This window comes from Lepisma saccharinum, chromosome 1, assembly GCF_977018435.1.
Source record: "Lepisma saccharinum chromosome 1, izLepSacc3.1, whole genome shotgun sequence".
Lineage (NCBI taxonomy): Eukaryota > Metazoa > Arthropoda > Insecta > Zygentoma > Lepismatidae > Lepisma > Lepisma saccharinum.
Window position 1 is genome coordinate 29,116,709 of NC_139229.1, and position 17,630 is coordinate 29,134,338.

General features: G+C 35.5%; 1 protein-coding gene across 1 annotated transcript in view; it reads left to right on the plus strand.

The window, feature by feature from the left end:
• LOC145994182 (protein CNPPD1) overlaps nt 1–16,071 on the plus strand; it is a 38,962-nt gene extending 22,891 nt beyond the window's left edge. Inside the window, exons 4-6 of the mRNA XM_083130280.1 lie at nt 10,527–10,655; nt 12,859–13,026; nt 14,914–16,071. Coding sequence (XP_082986406.1) covers nt 10,527–10,655; nt 12,859–13,026; nt 14,914–15,555 — 939 coding nt within the window. The 3' untranslated portion in view covers nt 15,556–16,071. The remainder of the gene's footprint in view (nt 1–10,526; nt 10,656–12,858; nt 13,027–14,913) is intronic.
• Nucleotides 16,072–17,630: the final 1,559 nt, after the last annotated feature.

Consider the following 17,630-nt stretch of genomic DNA (forward strand, 5'->3'; position numbering starts at 1 on the left):
TTTGCTCCCTCTTCTCTTACTATTTTGGGGAGAAGGCGCGAACTTTAGTATTCTTTTCAAAGAATGGACATTTGTCAAGAGAGTGAAACATGTTTCATGTTCTTGGGTGCCATACAAGTTGAATAATGAGCCAAAATGTGATTTTTTTTTTTACGAAAAATAGGTAATTTGCATTTTTGGAGGAAAATTGTTATAACTCTGGCAGTAAGGGAGCAATCTACTTCGGATATGTTTTGTTTTGCAGATAAAACATCATAGCATGCAACTGTGTACAATTCAGAACGCCGTACCGAGGAAGGGGGGTTTGGGGGTTGCGACCCCCGAATTTCAATTGAAAAAACAAAAATCTACATTTCTCAAGAGAATGAAACATGTTTCATGTTCCTGGGTGCCATACAAGTTGAATAATGAGCCAAAATGTGAAACTCTGTTCGGAAATGTGGCATGGATATGTTGCGGAGAGGGGGGACGTTGGTCATCAATATGAATTTCCCAGGCTTGCTCCAGACTGTGTCATAGTTTCCACCCAAACATAAGAGTATGAAGGTCCAAGAAGCACATACATTTTGTAATCAGCACCATGATACCATATGGTGTAATCCGTCCAGTATGACCTTACTCTGATGATACCATATGGTTGGTATCATCGGCGGAGTAAAGGTTAAGCCTCTAAATATTACGTGGAAAATGCATTGAATTATCATTTTTTCTTGTCCGTATGGGAGTAGTAAGGGGACTTGTAAAGTGGCGCCGTTCGATAGTTGTCGGACGTCGTAGTAAGGCATTTTGTTGGGCAAACTGAAAGAACATGGAAACAAATATGTTCCATTGATACATACGATTTTTGTCGAATATCGCCACCCAACAAAGTATCTCACTACAACATGCGACAGAAATTGCATGGACTGCAACATCGAACAAAAATCGCATGCATAAACAAGAAGAGGTTTAGACTGCAAATATGCTGCTGAAATTTTATTACTCTTCTGGCTCACTTCACCTTTTTGAATGTAGCAGTCCTTACAAAGGCTTTCTTTTATCATCCTGACGTATTACTGGTTTCGCAGAAGTTAACATACGTTTACAATGACATTGCACTATTCTTAGATATCAAGAAGAATCCAACCAAATGGAATATATATTGAATACTATCACAAAGAAGTGAAACATACATGTGCATTGGTGAACGTTATAAAAATTGGCTAGTGCATGCTCCCAACCTCAAATTTACTGCAACACTAGTATTCCAATGAAATTAACGCCACTCTCTGTCCTGTCTGTTTACTCTCGTGAGAGATGGTCATTTATCTCTCACTGAGTGAAGTTATTGTCTAATAGCTATTATGAAATAAAATACTAATAATAAATACGTAAATATTTTAATATCATATTTACTCGAATCATTCAAAGATAACTGCAAATCACTTCCTTCAAGAATTGACTTTTCTCTGCCAGCCCTGCTAAATTATCAGTTTCCATCTACTGATTTATACGAGGGGTGGCCAGAAAGTAATTTCCAATTAGTAGGTACATTGATTTTTTGCAAACGCCAAAACCGTGAAAAATGGTAATTGCTGCGAAATTATGTTTAGGAATGTGCAGTGATGTCTGGACACATTTTTCGCCCGTTCGAAATATCGAAATAATGCGAATTTGGCAAAGAATGCGAATTGTTGGGGGGTTTTTAGCGATTTTTTTTAAAGAAATGTCCTAAAACAACGAAAAATTCCATGAAATCCAACATCCTTGTCTTTTCTAGGCCATGTTTGAGTACATAGAACATGCACGTTTTCCAACATTTTACTCAAGAGTAAACTATAGAGTTCTACGTATGTGGAATAATTCCGACAGCCACATTAATTCATTTATCTCCCACGATTTTTTCAACTTCTATCAAAACCATTTGCATCACAGAGCAAAGTGTCAGGGTTCTAACAGGAGATCGAGTGCGTATGTACCGTTACACGGGAGCCACATCTTCGTATTTGCTGCACGAGATATGTTTTGAATTACCGAGCTAAGTGCGCACTATCGGCATTTGTCGAGCGAGTTATAATGGAGCTCAGTCGTTAGGGCATCTGGCTACTATGCGAGAGACCCGGGTTCGATCCCCTGCAGGGGAGAACCGGGATGTTTTGCACCTATTCAAACTGTTCTGGTGCCCACCCAGCATCATATGGAACTGATACCTTGAGGAAACTTTGAGGGATAAAGGTAGCCAGGAGTGTGGTGCTGATCACATCACCCCCACCTTCAGCCGTGATCAAGAAAGTGTGGGGCCCTAACTCCACACCAAAATTCCATTATCTAAAATCCTTACCTTAAAATTAATAAAGGGATATGGAAAATAACTTTCCCAAAATAACTTTCAAGATATCAAACTCTCGCGAAGAGGCGTAAGCCATGTGACTTACAATTTGAAACAGTAGTTTAAAAACACCATGAAGGTATAATTTCAGATATTTGCCAGAAAATGCGCTAAAATGAAAATGTGAATTTTGGGAAAAATAACACCGTATAGTAAAAAATAAAAAAATAAGAAAATACACCAATTTGATAAAGAAAAAAATACAAATTATCAAGGTCCCTACCGATTAGGCATAAATAAAACAAGAATATCAGTCATAATTTATTGCATTAGTAACAGTGAGTCCTTACCTAATTTTCGGCACAATCACCACCGTTGTTCTGGCATGTGTCGTAGCATGACACTAAATTTTGTATGCCCATGGTATATATGTCTGACATCAAAGACTGGAACTATCTCTACCGCAGTGTATCTGTCAAATCCTTGCCCTGCCAGAAACCTCTTCAGTTAAACAAAGAGATAAAAGTCTGTACATTCAAGGCCAGGGTTGTATAGGGAGTGGTCTAAGATCTCTCACCTGAAGTGATGCAAAGGGCCCATGTGTACTCAGCTGTATGGGGTTGTGCACATTCGATTGGCCTTCCGTGAATTGTCTGCACCATCGTCTGACCATACTATCACTCACGATGTCCGGTCTGCATAACTCACACGATTGCTGGTGGCTCTGTGCCAAATTCTGAGCGTGCAATGTAGGCTACATCGCAGTCGGTGGGAGACTTTATGAGAGCTGCAATCTTTAACCTAGAACTGTCCTAAACCAGCTACATTGCAACTGTACCAGATTACAGCTACATGCCACTTCTTCCTGCCTGCATGTGTGTGTGTCGCTCTCCGACCACTAGTGCTGCGTATAGGCACCATTGGAGCTTTTTTCAGGATGCCCCTCGTATATGAACTTTCAGAAGCTTTTATTATTAGAGTGTTCCTGTTTTCCTGTTTTAATGTGTTGGTTAGCTAAATCAGGTACCTATACAATGCAATTCTATAAATTCCTTGCATTAAATTTCTAATACTTACATACGCTTTTCGTCAGCATTAATGGTATAACTGCATGTTGTCAGTTTCACATTACTTCACTTGGATATACTGTACTGAAGCAGAAATCCCATTGATAATGTAAGGAAATATGACACTTTCTTTTGTTCGATTCAATTGTTTCACTTATATGCAAGAGTTAAGTTGTTTGCTTTACAGAGAAGGGAGAAGTAGCTTTATGCATTGAAAAATGAGTCCGCACTCATAATGTTTGCAAGCAGAGGGTTCCAAACCTCAGTGGAAATATCAACATATAATACCGAGAATGTATAAGGAGACTGATAAATTACAAATTGTATTTCTTAATCAATCACTCTTCACTCTTGTCTCATTTAGTCGTAACTTTAAAAATAATCAAGTATTTTATTTTAAACTTACTGCGTATGACAAAATTCCATAATCCTTCCTTAGCTTGTGAATTGTAATAATTTTCCAAATTCACTATTTTGCAGTTTGAATTCAAATCATAGAGAATAGAGAAATTAAGTCAATTTCATAGAAGATAATATTGGTACTTAGCAAAACCATACGTGGATCTGTATGAGTTTATTATTCCCATTTGCAAAAACATCGATTTAGTTTAGTTTGTAATTGTCAGGGAAAAATGAAAATTTTGTCCTGGAAAACCTGGAAAAGTCAGGGAATTTCATTTCTGCTTGTTTGTAGCCACCCTGTTACACATTCGATAAAATTTTGTCTATAATTTCTTGTGAACCTCGTGTCTCAGCGAAGAAATAAGAATTCAAAAATTATTCAAGGGTTTTCCACGACGGTACGAAAATCGAAAACCTGTTCAATAGAAAGTTATCACTTAGGATATTTTATTTACAGATTACTTAGTTAGAAACCTCACACACTCGATAATATTTGGTTTAGAATTTCTTGTGAATTTCGTGTCTCAGGGAAGATGTAGGATTTAAAAAATCATTCCCGCATATTTCGTAACGGTACAAAAATCAGAAACAGGCTTAATACATAGTATTTATATAGATGACTTTATAAAAATTTTAGATAGATACATACCTAACAGACTCTAAAATATTTGGTCTATAGTTTCTTGTGTATTTCATGTGTCATCGAAGAAATAAGATTTAAATTTTTTTTCGGGTTTTCATGTTGATACTTAAGTCAAAAACGTTCTCAATAGATGGTAATCATATAGAATATTTTATTAAGAGATTACTTAGATACAAACCTCACACACCCGATAATATTTGGTTTATAATTTTTTGTGAATTTCGTGTCTTAGAGAAGAAATAAAAATTGAAAAATATTTCCCGGGTTTTCCGTGGCGGTACTTGATTCAAAACGGTCTTAATAGAAGGTAATCATATAGGATATTATATTTAGAGATTACTTACATACAAACCTCACACACTCGATAATAATTGGTCCATATTTTCTTGTGAATTTCTTGTCTTGGTGAAGCTGTAAGAATTAATAAAATATTTCCCGGATATTTCGTGACGGTACAAAAATATAAAACGGGCTCAATTTAAAGTAATTATATAGGAGAACTTGTTTAAAAATTACTTAGATACAAGCCTCACACATTCGATAAAATTTGGTCTATAATTTCTTGTGATCTTCGTGTCTCAGAGAAGAAGTAAGAATTGAAAATTTATTCCCGGGTTTTCCGCTACGGTAGAAAAATCAAAAAAGGGCTTAATAGAAAGTTATCACATAGAATATTTTATTTAGAGATTACTTAGTTACAAACCTCACACTCTCGATAATATTTGGTTTAGTATTTCTTGTGAATTTCGTTTCTCTGCAAACAAGTAAGATTTAAATTTTTTTCCCGGATTTTTCGTGCCTGTACAAAAACCGAAATCGGGCTTAATTGAAAATAATTAAAAAGGTGACTTTATATAAATATTTCGTAGATACAAACCTCAGAGACTAGATACTATTTGGTCTATAGTTTCTTTTTGTGAACTTCGTGTCTCAGCGAAGAAGTAAGAATTCAAAAATATTTCCCGGGTTTTTCGTGGCAGTACTTAAGTCGAAAACGGTCTTAGTAGAAATTAGTCATATAGAATATTTTATTTAGAGATTACTTAGATACAAACCTAACACACTTGATAATATTTTGTCCATAGTTTCTTGTGAACTTCTTGTCTGAATGATTAAGTAAGAATTCAAAAATATTTCCTGGGTTTTTCCGTGACGGTACAAAAATTTAAAAAGGGCTTAATAGAAAGTAATCACATAGAAAATTGTATTTACAGAATAGTTAGATACAAACCTCACACATTCGATAGAATTTGGTTTATAGTTTATTTTGAACTTCGTGTCTTAGCGAAGAAGTAAGAATAAGAAAAATATTTTTCGGGTGTTCAGTGACGGTACAAAAATAAGAAAGGGACATGATACAAAGTTCGAGTCCATATCGTTATTTTGAAGGATTAAAGAGCTCTAACCCTCACTAATATAATAACATTTTGTCCATTGGTTCGATAGAATTTGTTCATCGATGTGAAAAAATCAAAATATGAGAATTATTTTGGGTTTTTTCGTGACGGTCCAAAAGTGAAAAATGGGCCTAATAGAAAGTATTCATTTATAACATTTATTTAAACGTTAAACAGATATAGACCTCACACATTCGTTAATATTTTGTTCATATTTTCTTGTGAAGTGCGTGTCTATGCGAGGAAGGTGAAATTTATAAAATATTTCCCGGGTTTCTCGTGACTTTACGAAAACTGGAAATGGACTTGATACAAAGTACATATCTATAATGTACTGGGGAGCTCCGAACCTCACCAATATAATAATATTTTGTCCATGTATTCATATGAATTAGTACATTGAGGTGAAAAATCCAAAATTTGATAATTATTTTCGGGTTTTCCGTAACTGTACAAAAATAATAGAGGGGCTTTTTGGAAAGTACTCATTCTAGAGATTTTATTAAAATATTAAGCAGACAAAAACCTCACACATTAGATAACATTTTGTCCAATTTTTTCCGTGAATTGCTGCCTCTAAGAAATAAATACAAATTTCAAAATTGGGGGGGGGGTATTTTTAAGTAAGGTATAAAAATCGGATATCCACTTGTTATAAAGTAGTGTGTATAACGTTTAATTTTAAAAATTAGTACAAAATAGCATAATATTATTTGAAGCAACTCGGGACAGTACAAAAATATATGGTTGTAAGGTACAAATTTTCCCACCCTTTTTCTGGCTGTTTCTGATGGGTACAAAATTTTTAAATAGTGGTACAAAATGGTACATAAATAGTACAATATTTTGATGTGGATAACTTAGTTGAAACTGATGATGAGGTTGAGACGTTACTCTGTAACCCCAAAATTGATTATTGTTTTTCGACGGTAAATTGAGTGGTACAAAAATTATTTTTAGCATTTTTGAGTAGTACAAAAATAGTACAAAATTTAACAAATGAGGTTTTGATGGTACAAAAATGTGAGGTTACAAAGTAACGGAGCTTGGTATAACTGCATGTTGTCAGTTTCACTGTACTGAAGCAGAAATCCCATTGATGAAAGAGTTAAGTTGTTTGCTTTACAGAGAAGAGAGAAGTAGCTTTATGCATTGAAAAATGAGTCCGCACTCATGCAAAGGGTTCCAAACCTCATTGGAAATATCAACATATAATACCGAGAAAGTATAAGGAGACTGATAAATTACAAATTGTATTTCTTAATCAATCACTCTTCACTCTTATCTCATTTAGTCGTAACTTTAGAAATAATCAAGTATTTTATTTTAAACTTACTGCTTGACAAAATTCTGTAATCCTTCCCTAGCTTGTGAATTGTATTAATTTTCCAAATTCACTATTTTGCAGTTTGAATTCAAATCATAGAGAATAGAGAAATTAAGTCAATTTCATAGAAGATAATATTAGTATACTTAACAAAACCATACGTGGATCTGTATGAGTTTATTATTTCCATTTGCAAAAACATCGATTTAGTTTAGTTTGTAATTGTCGGGGAAAAATGTAAATTTTGTCCTGGAAAACCTGGAAAAGTCAGGGAATTTCATTTCTGCTTGTTTGTAGCCACCCTCATATTTCATTGCACTCAAATATCACATGCATGCATTATATATAAAAGCTGAATATTGGACACAGCGAAATCTCTGCGTTTCCCTTCCGCTAGCAGTTGGTTTGGCAACAGTGCAACAGCACTGGCTGCGTATTGGCTGAACTCATGTTCCTTCTAAAAGCGTTCGTCATATAGTGATTATTGATTATATTATTTTTTTATTCTGCATGCAAAGCCCACCTAAGGCTTCTCAGTCCTTACCTATAGAAGTGCAATATTTTGTATAAACCATCAGCAGCCTGGAGTGCAAGCCATACAGCACTACAGCAGACAACTCAACATAGCAGTCATGTCCACCAGTGCTGCCAGGTGGTGAAAATCAGAACTACAACCAAGTGGAAGGAAAAAACAAGCAGTGACATGCTACCATCTCCATCTTAGTTGCCACAACCTGTGTTAATGACAGTCATGGTCTTTGAACCACTAGAACAAAACCAGCAATGCAGAAATATGAAACTTTGGCTACACGATACTCCTCATGTCAGAAAACAGTACGATCATAATCCTCTTTAGTTTACTCAATTTTTATCATAAGAATACACTTTAACATCGGTGCATAAACTGAAGATGTTTGGAAGGCACTTAACAGCAGTGTAGAAACATCATTAACAAATAACCACAGAGTGTACACTGAATATAACAGTTGGGCTGAAAAGTTTGTAGGCTGACTCATAGATGGCGTTACTAGATTTAAATCCGTGAGATTTTTACTTAGTACTAACCTTCAAAAGATACGTGTATAAATTTCACAGCTGCCGGATAATTAGTTCGTGAGATATAGCATTGTGAGTGAAGCAGCTTTTGTTATTGTGAAAAAATGGATAAAGAATTTTGTGTGTTAATAAAGCATTGCTTTTTGGCGAAAAAAAAATACTGTTGAAACCAAGGCTTGGCTTGATAAACATTATTCGGACTCTGCACCAGGAAAATCAACCGTTGAGAAGTGGTTTGCTAAATTTAAACGAGGCGAAATGAGCATCGAAGACGATGCACGCAGTGGACGCCCCAAAGAGGCTGTTACCGACGAAAACATCAAAAAAGTCCACAAAATAATTGAAGGGCCAGGGGGAAAAACGATGAATGTCGATTTTTCGCCCATTTTGAGATCGCAGCGCCATCTGATAGTTCAGTAGCTGTACTATAAGAATGAGAACGGCCTTGGTTGGGAAACGATGAGAAGTGCCTGAAAAACGCATTATTATTTTGGCACATATTAACGTACTTATGGAAAGAAATACTTTGTTTTTCATTTCCTGGCAAATCGTCTCGAATGAACATTCATCGTTTTTCCCCCTGGCCCTTCAATTTTAATTGATCGTAAAGTGAAGTTGATCGAGATAGCTGAGACTTTAAAAATATCAAAGGAACGTGTTGGACATATTGTGCATGAATATTTGAACATGCGAAAGCTGTGTGCAAAACGGGTGCCGCGCGTGCTCACAATCGATCAAAAGCAACAACGTTTTGATGATTCGGAGCAATGTTTAGCGATATTCAACCGTAATAAACACAAATTTTTCTGTCGATATATTACAATGGATGAAACATGGCTCCATAACTACACTCCAGAGTCCAATCGACAGTCAGCCAAGTGGACTGCACGTGATGAACCGAATCCAAAGCGTGGAAAGACGCAACAGTCGGCTGGCAAGGTTATGGCATCAGTATTCTGGGATGCGCATGGTATTATATTCATCGATTACCTCAAAAAGGACCAGACCATCAACAGCGATTATTACATAGCGTTGTTGGAGCATTTAAAGGATGAAATCACGAAAAAACGGCCCCATTTGAAGAAGAAAAAAGTGCTGTTTCATCAAGACAATGCACTGTGTCACAAATCAATGAAAACGATGGCAAAATTATATGAATTAGACTACGAATTGCTTCCCCATCCACCATATTCTCCAGATCTGGCCCCCAGTGACTTTTTCCTGTTTGCAGACCTTAAAAGAATGCTCACTGGAAAGAAATTTAGCACTGATGAAGAGGTAATCGCCGAAACTGAGGCCTATTTTGAGGCTAAAGAGAAATCGTACAATAAAAATGGCATCGAAAAATTGTATGACCGCTATAATCATTGTATCGCCCTCGAAGGCAACTATAATGAATAGTAAAATTGAATTTTGTCAAAAAAATATTTTTTACTATGTTAGCCTACGAACTTTTCAGCCCAACTGTTATATCATCATCATCCTTCGCTGTTTCCTGCCTCTGCCTGGGTCGGAGAAGTCAAGCCTCTCCATTTTTACCTGGTCTTCCATCACTCCTCTCTTTCCACGGTATTCCAATCTTGTCCTCTTCTAACACTCTCCGCTATCTGCTCTTTTCACCGACATCTTGGTCTCCCCTTGGCCTTATTCCCACTCCTTGTGCATTGTAAGCTCTTACTGGTAGTCTTTCTGCATCCATCCTCTTTATGTGTCCGAACCATCTCATCTGTGCCTGATCTATCCTGTCCTGAAGCTTCACCACACCCACTGTCTGTCAGATCTCCTCATTGCTTATTATATCCTTCTAGTCTTCCCCAATATACTCCTTAACAATTTCATCTCCACTGCCTGCATCTTTCTTTTGTCTGTCTCTGTCATTGTCCCAAGTCTCTGTTCTGTATGCAATTATTAGCACATAGTATGTATTATATATTACCTTAGTATGTGTTATCGTTATCCCTGTTCCATATTAATCTTCGAACGCTTTGATATAGTCCACCACCCATATGTCCTCTTCTGTTTACTCCTCATCTATTCTTCCACTTCTCTCAATTATGCTTCCTAGATATTTGAAGCTCCCCACTACCCTCAACTCTTCAGTGTAAATCTTTATTCTTGGTTCATTTCTGGCTCTGTTTCTTGAAATTTATATTCATTTATAATAGGAAAGAAGCAAGAGATTTGGATGTAATTGTGCAAGTAGGTATTTGTTCACTTGTTTTAGTCTTTTTAGAAATTACGTTTAATTGTTAATGTTTTAATGTACCCATTCTTACTTTTAACAAATATGCTTCCACACAATGGTTCATTTGTAATTATGTTCCAGATGGTGGCAAGCAAGTTCTTGCATGACGATGGGGAAGAGGATGAAGTGTTTAATGACGAATGGGCTAAGTCTGCTGGTTTGGAAGTGAAGGAAATGAATGAGCTAGAAAGAGAGTTCCTGAAGGCGATTGTAAGTACATGTGTAGCATTATATCTGTGTTTGGCTCTACTTGTATTAAATTCATATTATTTTGATATTGACCGTGTATTGACATAGAATGTATTTATTGAACAAGATCTTGTACTTTTTCAAGTGAATAAGAGTCAGGAAGTTGAAATGACATATCTAATGGATACTTACATTTTAAGCTGTAGTCCTAAGAAGGAAAGTTAGGTACAACCGGCAGCCGACGAGAAGATCGCTGAATGAAGGGAGACGGGGCACTGAGGGAAAGGGAGGGTCAGGTTCATTTGCAGCATTTAGGGGTGGTTGGGGTGGTCGGGGAGAAGGAAGTCTTGTTTTCTTCTTGGCGGGTCATTGTCAAGCTGATGAGAAGAGTTCTGGCGGAAGAGCACCTCCCCCACGCGAAAGAGAGGTGTCGCCTGGCAGTACGTCACACCTCTTCTGCCAGCGCTCTTCTCGTCGGCTGCCAGCTGTACATAGTTGTATTGTAAGGATTGATGAACACAAGCAGTGCACATGGAAAGGCGAAACACACAGGTCAAAAATAGCCGAAGATGCACGTAGTGAATCACATAGAAGTCAGTGGGGCAACATAACAGTACTACACAAAGAACCAAATTGGAAACTAAGGAAAATCAAAGAAGCAGATTTCATAGGAATGGTACAAAACCTTGTAAGTCATCCCAGTGTAGAATTCAAGCACATACGTCCCCCTCTCCTCAAAAATTAGAAATATAGTAGCATAAATAAAGCAAAGATCAGTACAGAATTCTGGAGGTGCCGTGGAGTAGTTTGTGATAGCAACGAATTTGTAGTAAAAATCACAGGTGTCGTGGGAAGAAGAAATTTCACCTGAAGATGAAAGAAGGGGTGCACTCTGGAAATGTAGTGTTAGAATAAGTATAGTTAAAAGCATTTGAAGCAATGAATAATGTCCAATTAAGAGATGCACATATTTTTGGTAAATGAAAAAGGGAAGATTTCGGTACAAAAACAGTCAATTTCGGGTTCAAAAGTGGTAATAAAAAAATGCAGTGTTATACAGGTGAAAAATTGGATCAAAACCAGTATATACAATTTTAAAATTGTGAACATAATCCTAAATTTGATTTACACAAAATAAACATATTTCTTCTAATAGCACATTTATGTAGTTCTCAGAGTATTAAGTTTATTCCTGTATAAAGGGTTCCATTTTTTCTTCTCAAATATTTGTAGCAGAATTAATCAGTTTTCCATGAATTGCATAACTCGCAAGATAATTCTGACTTCAGAAAGTGTCTGTAAATAAACTCCAAATTTCATGTTTAAGAGTTTATTTCTCATTGCAGTTCAGAGTTTTGCTTTTTCATATCTACTTAATGTATTATGAAGAAAACTTCCTCTCTGTATGCATGTCAATGGTATAGGGTAATTGAAAAGCTTCCGACAACTTGTTCTCTATCCTGAGGTGCTCTCTATTACAGCACAAGTCAGTATTTCTTGTTTTCATTGCAAATTTAAAAAGCTCATTTAAACTGTAAATGAGTGTGTTTCATTAATGCACAGTGTTAAATAACTTTTTTTTAAAAATCTGTAATAAGTTGTATAGTGTTTGTCTTTGGTGATATTGACATTGCCATGGTAAAAAAAATATATATATATATATCTGTGTGGGGTATAGTGATAAAATGTATTCATCAAGATGTGATTTGCTTCATTTTCTTTCTTAAAATTTCCAGGTAATAATAGTAATATCAGCTCACAGAAGTTAGTTTGTAGATTCCCTAATTTGAATTTGAAACAAAACTAAACAGGATAACTAGTACACACATTATTAAGTAGTGACTTTCATAGCACACGCTGCCCACTCTTTTCTTTCTCTGTTTCATTTCTTTCCTATTGATGGGTGGTGAAATTCTTGTAGATTGTTACAATGTTTGTTTTATGAGATGAGTTTTTTTTTATTCATGGGAATTATGGGCCAAGTGTAAGATACCAGATTTCTGAAATTTTCACATCCCCCTCTGCCCCCTCCCAAAAAAAAAAAACTTTTTTAAAGATTGTTTCCAAAATGTGGGAACGTTAGCCACAAATTGTCAGTGTGGTCTTTTGTGGTGGTGACCTACAAAGTTCAAGCTATGTATATCTATAGACACAACTAATACTAAATTTCCCACTGCTTTTTTTTAAAAAATGTTTTGACAAATATTTTGCTTGAAATTTCCAGGACTGGGAAGTATTTGTGTCTGAGAAAGCATTTTGGACAAGGCTGAAGGGAGTGGAAAATGAATTAGCTATGCGAGAAGGCAATCGACGTGGATGGTTTTCATATACAGAAATGGATAAGTTATTGGATGGAATGGATGTAACCAAAGTAGCTCAGACTGTTTTAACGGTAAGTCAAATTTTTAGTGAATATGATCTCCTTTCATTATGATAACCTTTGTGGCTTGTAAAATATCACATGTGTGGTAATGTTTTTTGTACTTTATGGTAGTTATTATTGTGTATAAAATAAGGCTGATGCGTTGATATTGGAAAGTGTCTGTCGGTTTATTTACCAATAATGGCTGATACTTTTACAGCATGTTGGTCTTTTGACAGGTTTGCAATATAGCAGGGTCTGGTTGTCTTTTAAATTATGCAAAATTTTAATTTCCATTTATTTTGCACCGTCGTTGTCAGCAAGAATTTTACTTTGATATTACGTTACAGGTAATTCTTGAATATTTTGAAACAAAACTTGTAAATTGATGCATATAATTGGAATTGAATACTTGCCTACCAATACTAATACATATTTTGAACAATTTTTACTTGTTACAATTTTCAGTTTTCGATATCAGTGAAAACTGATATGGATATCGGTTCAAAGAAAATGGTATTGGTTCAACTCTAGCAAAAAAACGTACAAATATTAGTGAGAATATCACACTGCTTCAATTATGTAGTGATAACAGTTGGGCTGAAAAGTTCGTAGGCTGACTCATAGATGGCGTTACTAGAATTAAATCCATGTGATTTTTACTTAGTACTAACCTTCAAAAGATACGTGTATAAATTTCACAGCTGCCGGATAATTAGTTCGTGAGATAGAGCATTGTGAGTGAAGCAGCTTTTGTTATTGTGAAAAAATGGATAAAAAAATAATTTTGTGTGTTAATAAAGCATTGCTTTTTGGCGAGAAAAAAATACTGTTGAAGCCAAGGCTTGGCTTGATAAACATTATTCAGACTCTGCACCAGGAAAATCAACCGTTGAGAAGTGGTTTGCTAAATTTAAACGAGGCGAAATGAGCATCGAAGACGATGCATGGAGTGGATGCCCCAAAGAGGCTGTTACCGACGAAAACATCAAAAAAGTCCACAAAATAATTTTAAATGATCGTAAAGTGAAGTTGATCGAGATAGCTGAGATTATTACATAGCGTTGTTGGAGCGTTTAAAGGATGAAATCACGAAAAAACGGCCCCATTTGAAGAAGAAAAAAGTGCTGTTTCATCAAGACAATGCACTGTGTCACAAATCAATGAAAACGATGGCAAAATTATATGAATTAGACTACGAATTGCTTCCCCATCCACCATATTCTCCAGATCTGGCCCCCAGTGACTTTTTCCTGTTTGCAGACCTTAAAAGAATGCTCGCTGGAAAGAAATTTAGCACTGATGAAGAGGTAATCGCCGAAACTGAGGCCTATTTTGAGGCTAAAGAGAAATCGTACTATAAAAATGGCATCGAAAAATTGTATGACCGCTATAATCGTTGTATCGCCCTCAAAGGCAACTATATTGAATAATAAAATCGAATTTTGTCAAAAAAATATTTTTTACTATGTTAGCCTACGAACTTTTCAGCCCAACTGTTACATGAATCTGCCCTTACAGTTCAAGAGAATGAGTCAGAAAAACAAGGTAATCTCTTCAAAACACAATTATTAAAAATCGTGGATGATATTTCCCCATTTAGGTAATGCTATGTAAAACCTGCGTCACGGCATATTTCCACCTTCCATTGGTGGCATCACAATTTCATATGAGAAAAATAAGTTTGCATTTTGCTAAATACTCCCTTCTTAACATACAGTAGTTTACTTTTAAAGTTTAAGTGATTGGTGTGTAATACTAATTCTATGTTCTAATTAAAGGTTCGCATAACCATGTTTTGTAGATACAAAATTATATAATACTGTTATTTTTGGTGGTTTTTATTAATACTAATTCATTCGTAGATTAACATTTATGTATGATCACCAACACAATTTATATTTTGTATATCTGCAGGTGTCTGCTGTTTGCTTGACAAGTTACACAGCAAGTGTTTTAACGTTGATAGGGTCTGCTTTAATAGTAGGACAGTTCCACGGTCTCGGCCAACGAACCAGCGTATCTGTACCGCAAGGAAACGATTTTGAAACTCCGAGCACATTTGTCGACATGAACGAGCCTTCTCGGTACATCCCCACGTCAATCGATCCCAGCCACGAAGACTTCATACCCGAATCACTGGACAATATTGATTCGCTTAACACTGGTTGCTGTTTCACATACTTGGACAATAGCTCACTTGAAGATTGGCAGGAGAGGTATAGGGAGAATTGGCACCATCCTGGTTGGATTCATAAGGAAAATGTCCACGGTTGGGCTTCGTTTTTGAGTAGCGGAAATCAAGCTGAAAATGACACATCACAGGAGGGGATCTTGCACCTGCAACACAGAAATTCTAACAAACAGGACATTGTTTCTGCTATTGGCAGTTTGGAAAAGTCAAAGGCTGATGGTCAGGTGGAAAGCAGTGGTCACTTAAGTTCTGAGAATGACAGAGTAGAAGAATGGGCGGATGTTGCAAAATGTTGCGTACAGGAAGCGCTGAAAGAGAAATATCATCAACCAATATTTTCTGTGCAGGTAGCCGTGAGTCATTAATAAGCCATTAATATACGTACTAAATAATCTTCCAAGAGTGTTTGTAAGAATCGCATGTACAAATTTCCATATTTTCATAAATTCAATCTCCAAAGAAATATTTAACTTATGACAAAATGTCTTCTCTATTTATTCATTTCCAATGTAGAACTGAATTACTAGACATACGACAAAGGGTTTTCTTTGTTATGACTGAAATATCTTCCAGTGTGATAAAGTAACTTTAATGGTGCTTGATTTCAAATAATATTTTTTGATGTTATAACATAGGATGTATTCATTCCATTTCGTAGAATACAAATTGTTTTGCAAACTTTTGATGTTTATTAAAATGAATAGACAAACTGGTGTGTTTATCGGTGACTGTATGCTCCTCTGTGTGACACTGGAATTACTAAATGCTGTATGACTGCAGGAGAGAGATATCAATTTGTATGTTTATGGAAAAAGTGATTATATTAATTTTTGACAGGTGCAGTGATATGATTGTCTTTAAAAGGCTGAAATAATTGTACAGTTGTACAATGTATTAAAGACAAGGTAGTTATTATTGGCCTAAATGATTATTTTCCTGATTGGATTCTTGCAAAATTTATATTCGGGGTGTGCAGGATCCCAAGAAGTTGGTTCCTGTCTCGATCCAGACTTCTCGTCAGGAAATTCCAAATGCTCGTGTTTAAAAGTGGTAAATTCATGATGTTTTCTGCATTGTAAGTGAAACTTCTTGGAAATTGTTAGTCCCCCCCAGAACTGCAAGAAAAAACAATCAATTAAGGGAAAATGCCATGTAGGATTTTAGATTTCTAGTGTTGGGAAATTGCAAATTATTCCCACCCTGAACAAAAAAATTTGTGCTGCACACCCCTATCATATTTACAGAACACACTGGGCAGGAATTTGAACTGGAGGCATTCAGAACTAGGGAAATGTGTTAAAACAAAGTAAGTTTCTGAACATGTCCACAGTACACAAATTATCATTATTATTAGCTACAGTAACATTAATCTATTTTCAAAACTCCAATGCTGCTTTTGGTCTATGCATGATTGTTATCTCCATCTGAAACATGTGTATAGGGTCAAGAAAATAATGGATTGCTGTTGCAATATAAAACTAACAGGCACAAACTTTTTCACAGGAACATGGTGGTATTATTTCTGTACAAATCTTAAATTATAATATTTCACACCATGCACTGTCAGTTATAATCAGAAGTTACAGAAAAGTTCCAACTTTATTTCCAGAACTAATCTCTAGGTGTGTGTACTTGCACCACACCTCATAATAATTAGGTAGTGCCAAGTGTGTGTAACGAAATTAACTAAAATAGGTGTTGTAGATTTTTTTACGACTTGTTCAAATATGTCCTGATTTTACACCCAAACAGCATTGCTCTGCTTACATTAAGTTTCACCTACTGACACAATCACTTTAATTTTGAAGAATAGAAAACAGTATATTTTCTTTTCATTGCAATGTTTCGCTTGTGTAGTGTGTTCATTAAATTGTGTTAGCTTCTCAGAACCAAAATAAATGTGAAAATGTAATTTAATTATGAACAATTACTTATTGTAGTATATGATATATATATGATCGAAAGGAAAGGTAATGTGTACATCTTGTTTTTTTGTTTGAGGTAAAATATACTTGTTATCAGACAAATTATATTCAGGAAAGAGACACAGATGTGGCATAGAAGTGGTAATATATTTCTGGTCAGCTCGAAAGATATGTCAATACTGAAACAGTATTTCAACATATATGTATGTAAAATTTGAAAGGAAAATTGTTCTCAAAATAATCACTTCTAATATTGATTGGTAACATAATTACCAGGTTGAAGCTTAATACAGTGGAACCCCCTGTTTTATATTCCTGCATTATACATTGTCTTTATGGTCGCAATAGAGCAAACTGTTACAAAATTTACCCCATTTTAAGTTTTTACATCTTGGTCTGCTGAAAAAAAAACATATCATACTTTACTGTTTTCCACTTAGTAGTGATACATTGTAGAATACATGTTCCAGAAGTGTAACATGTATATTATACTCTAATTTCATACTTCAATAAGA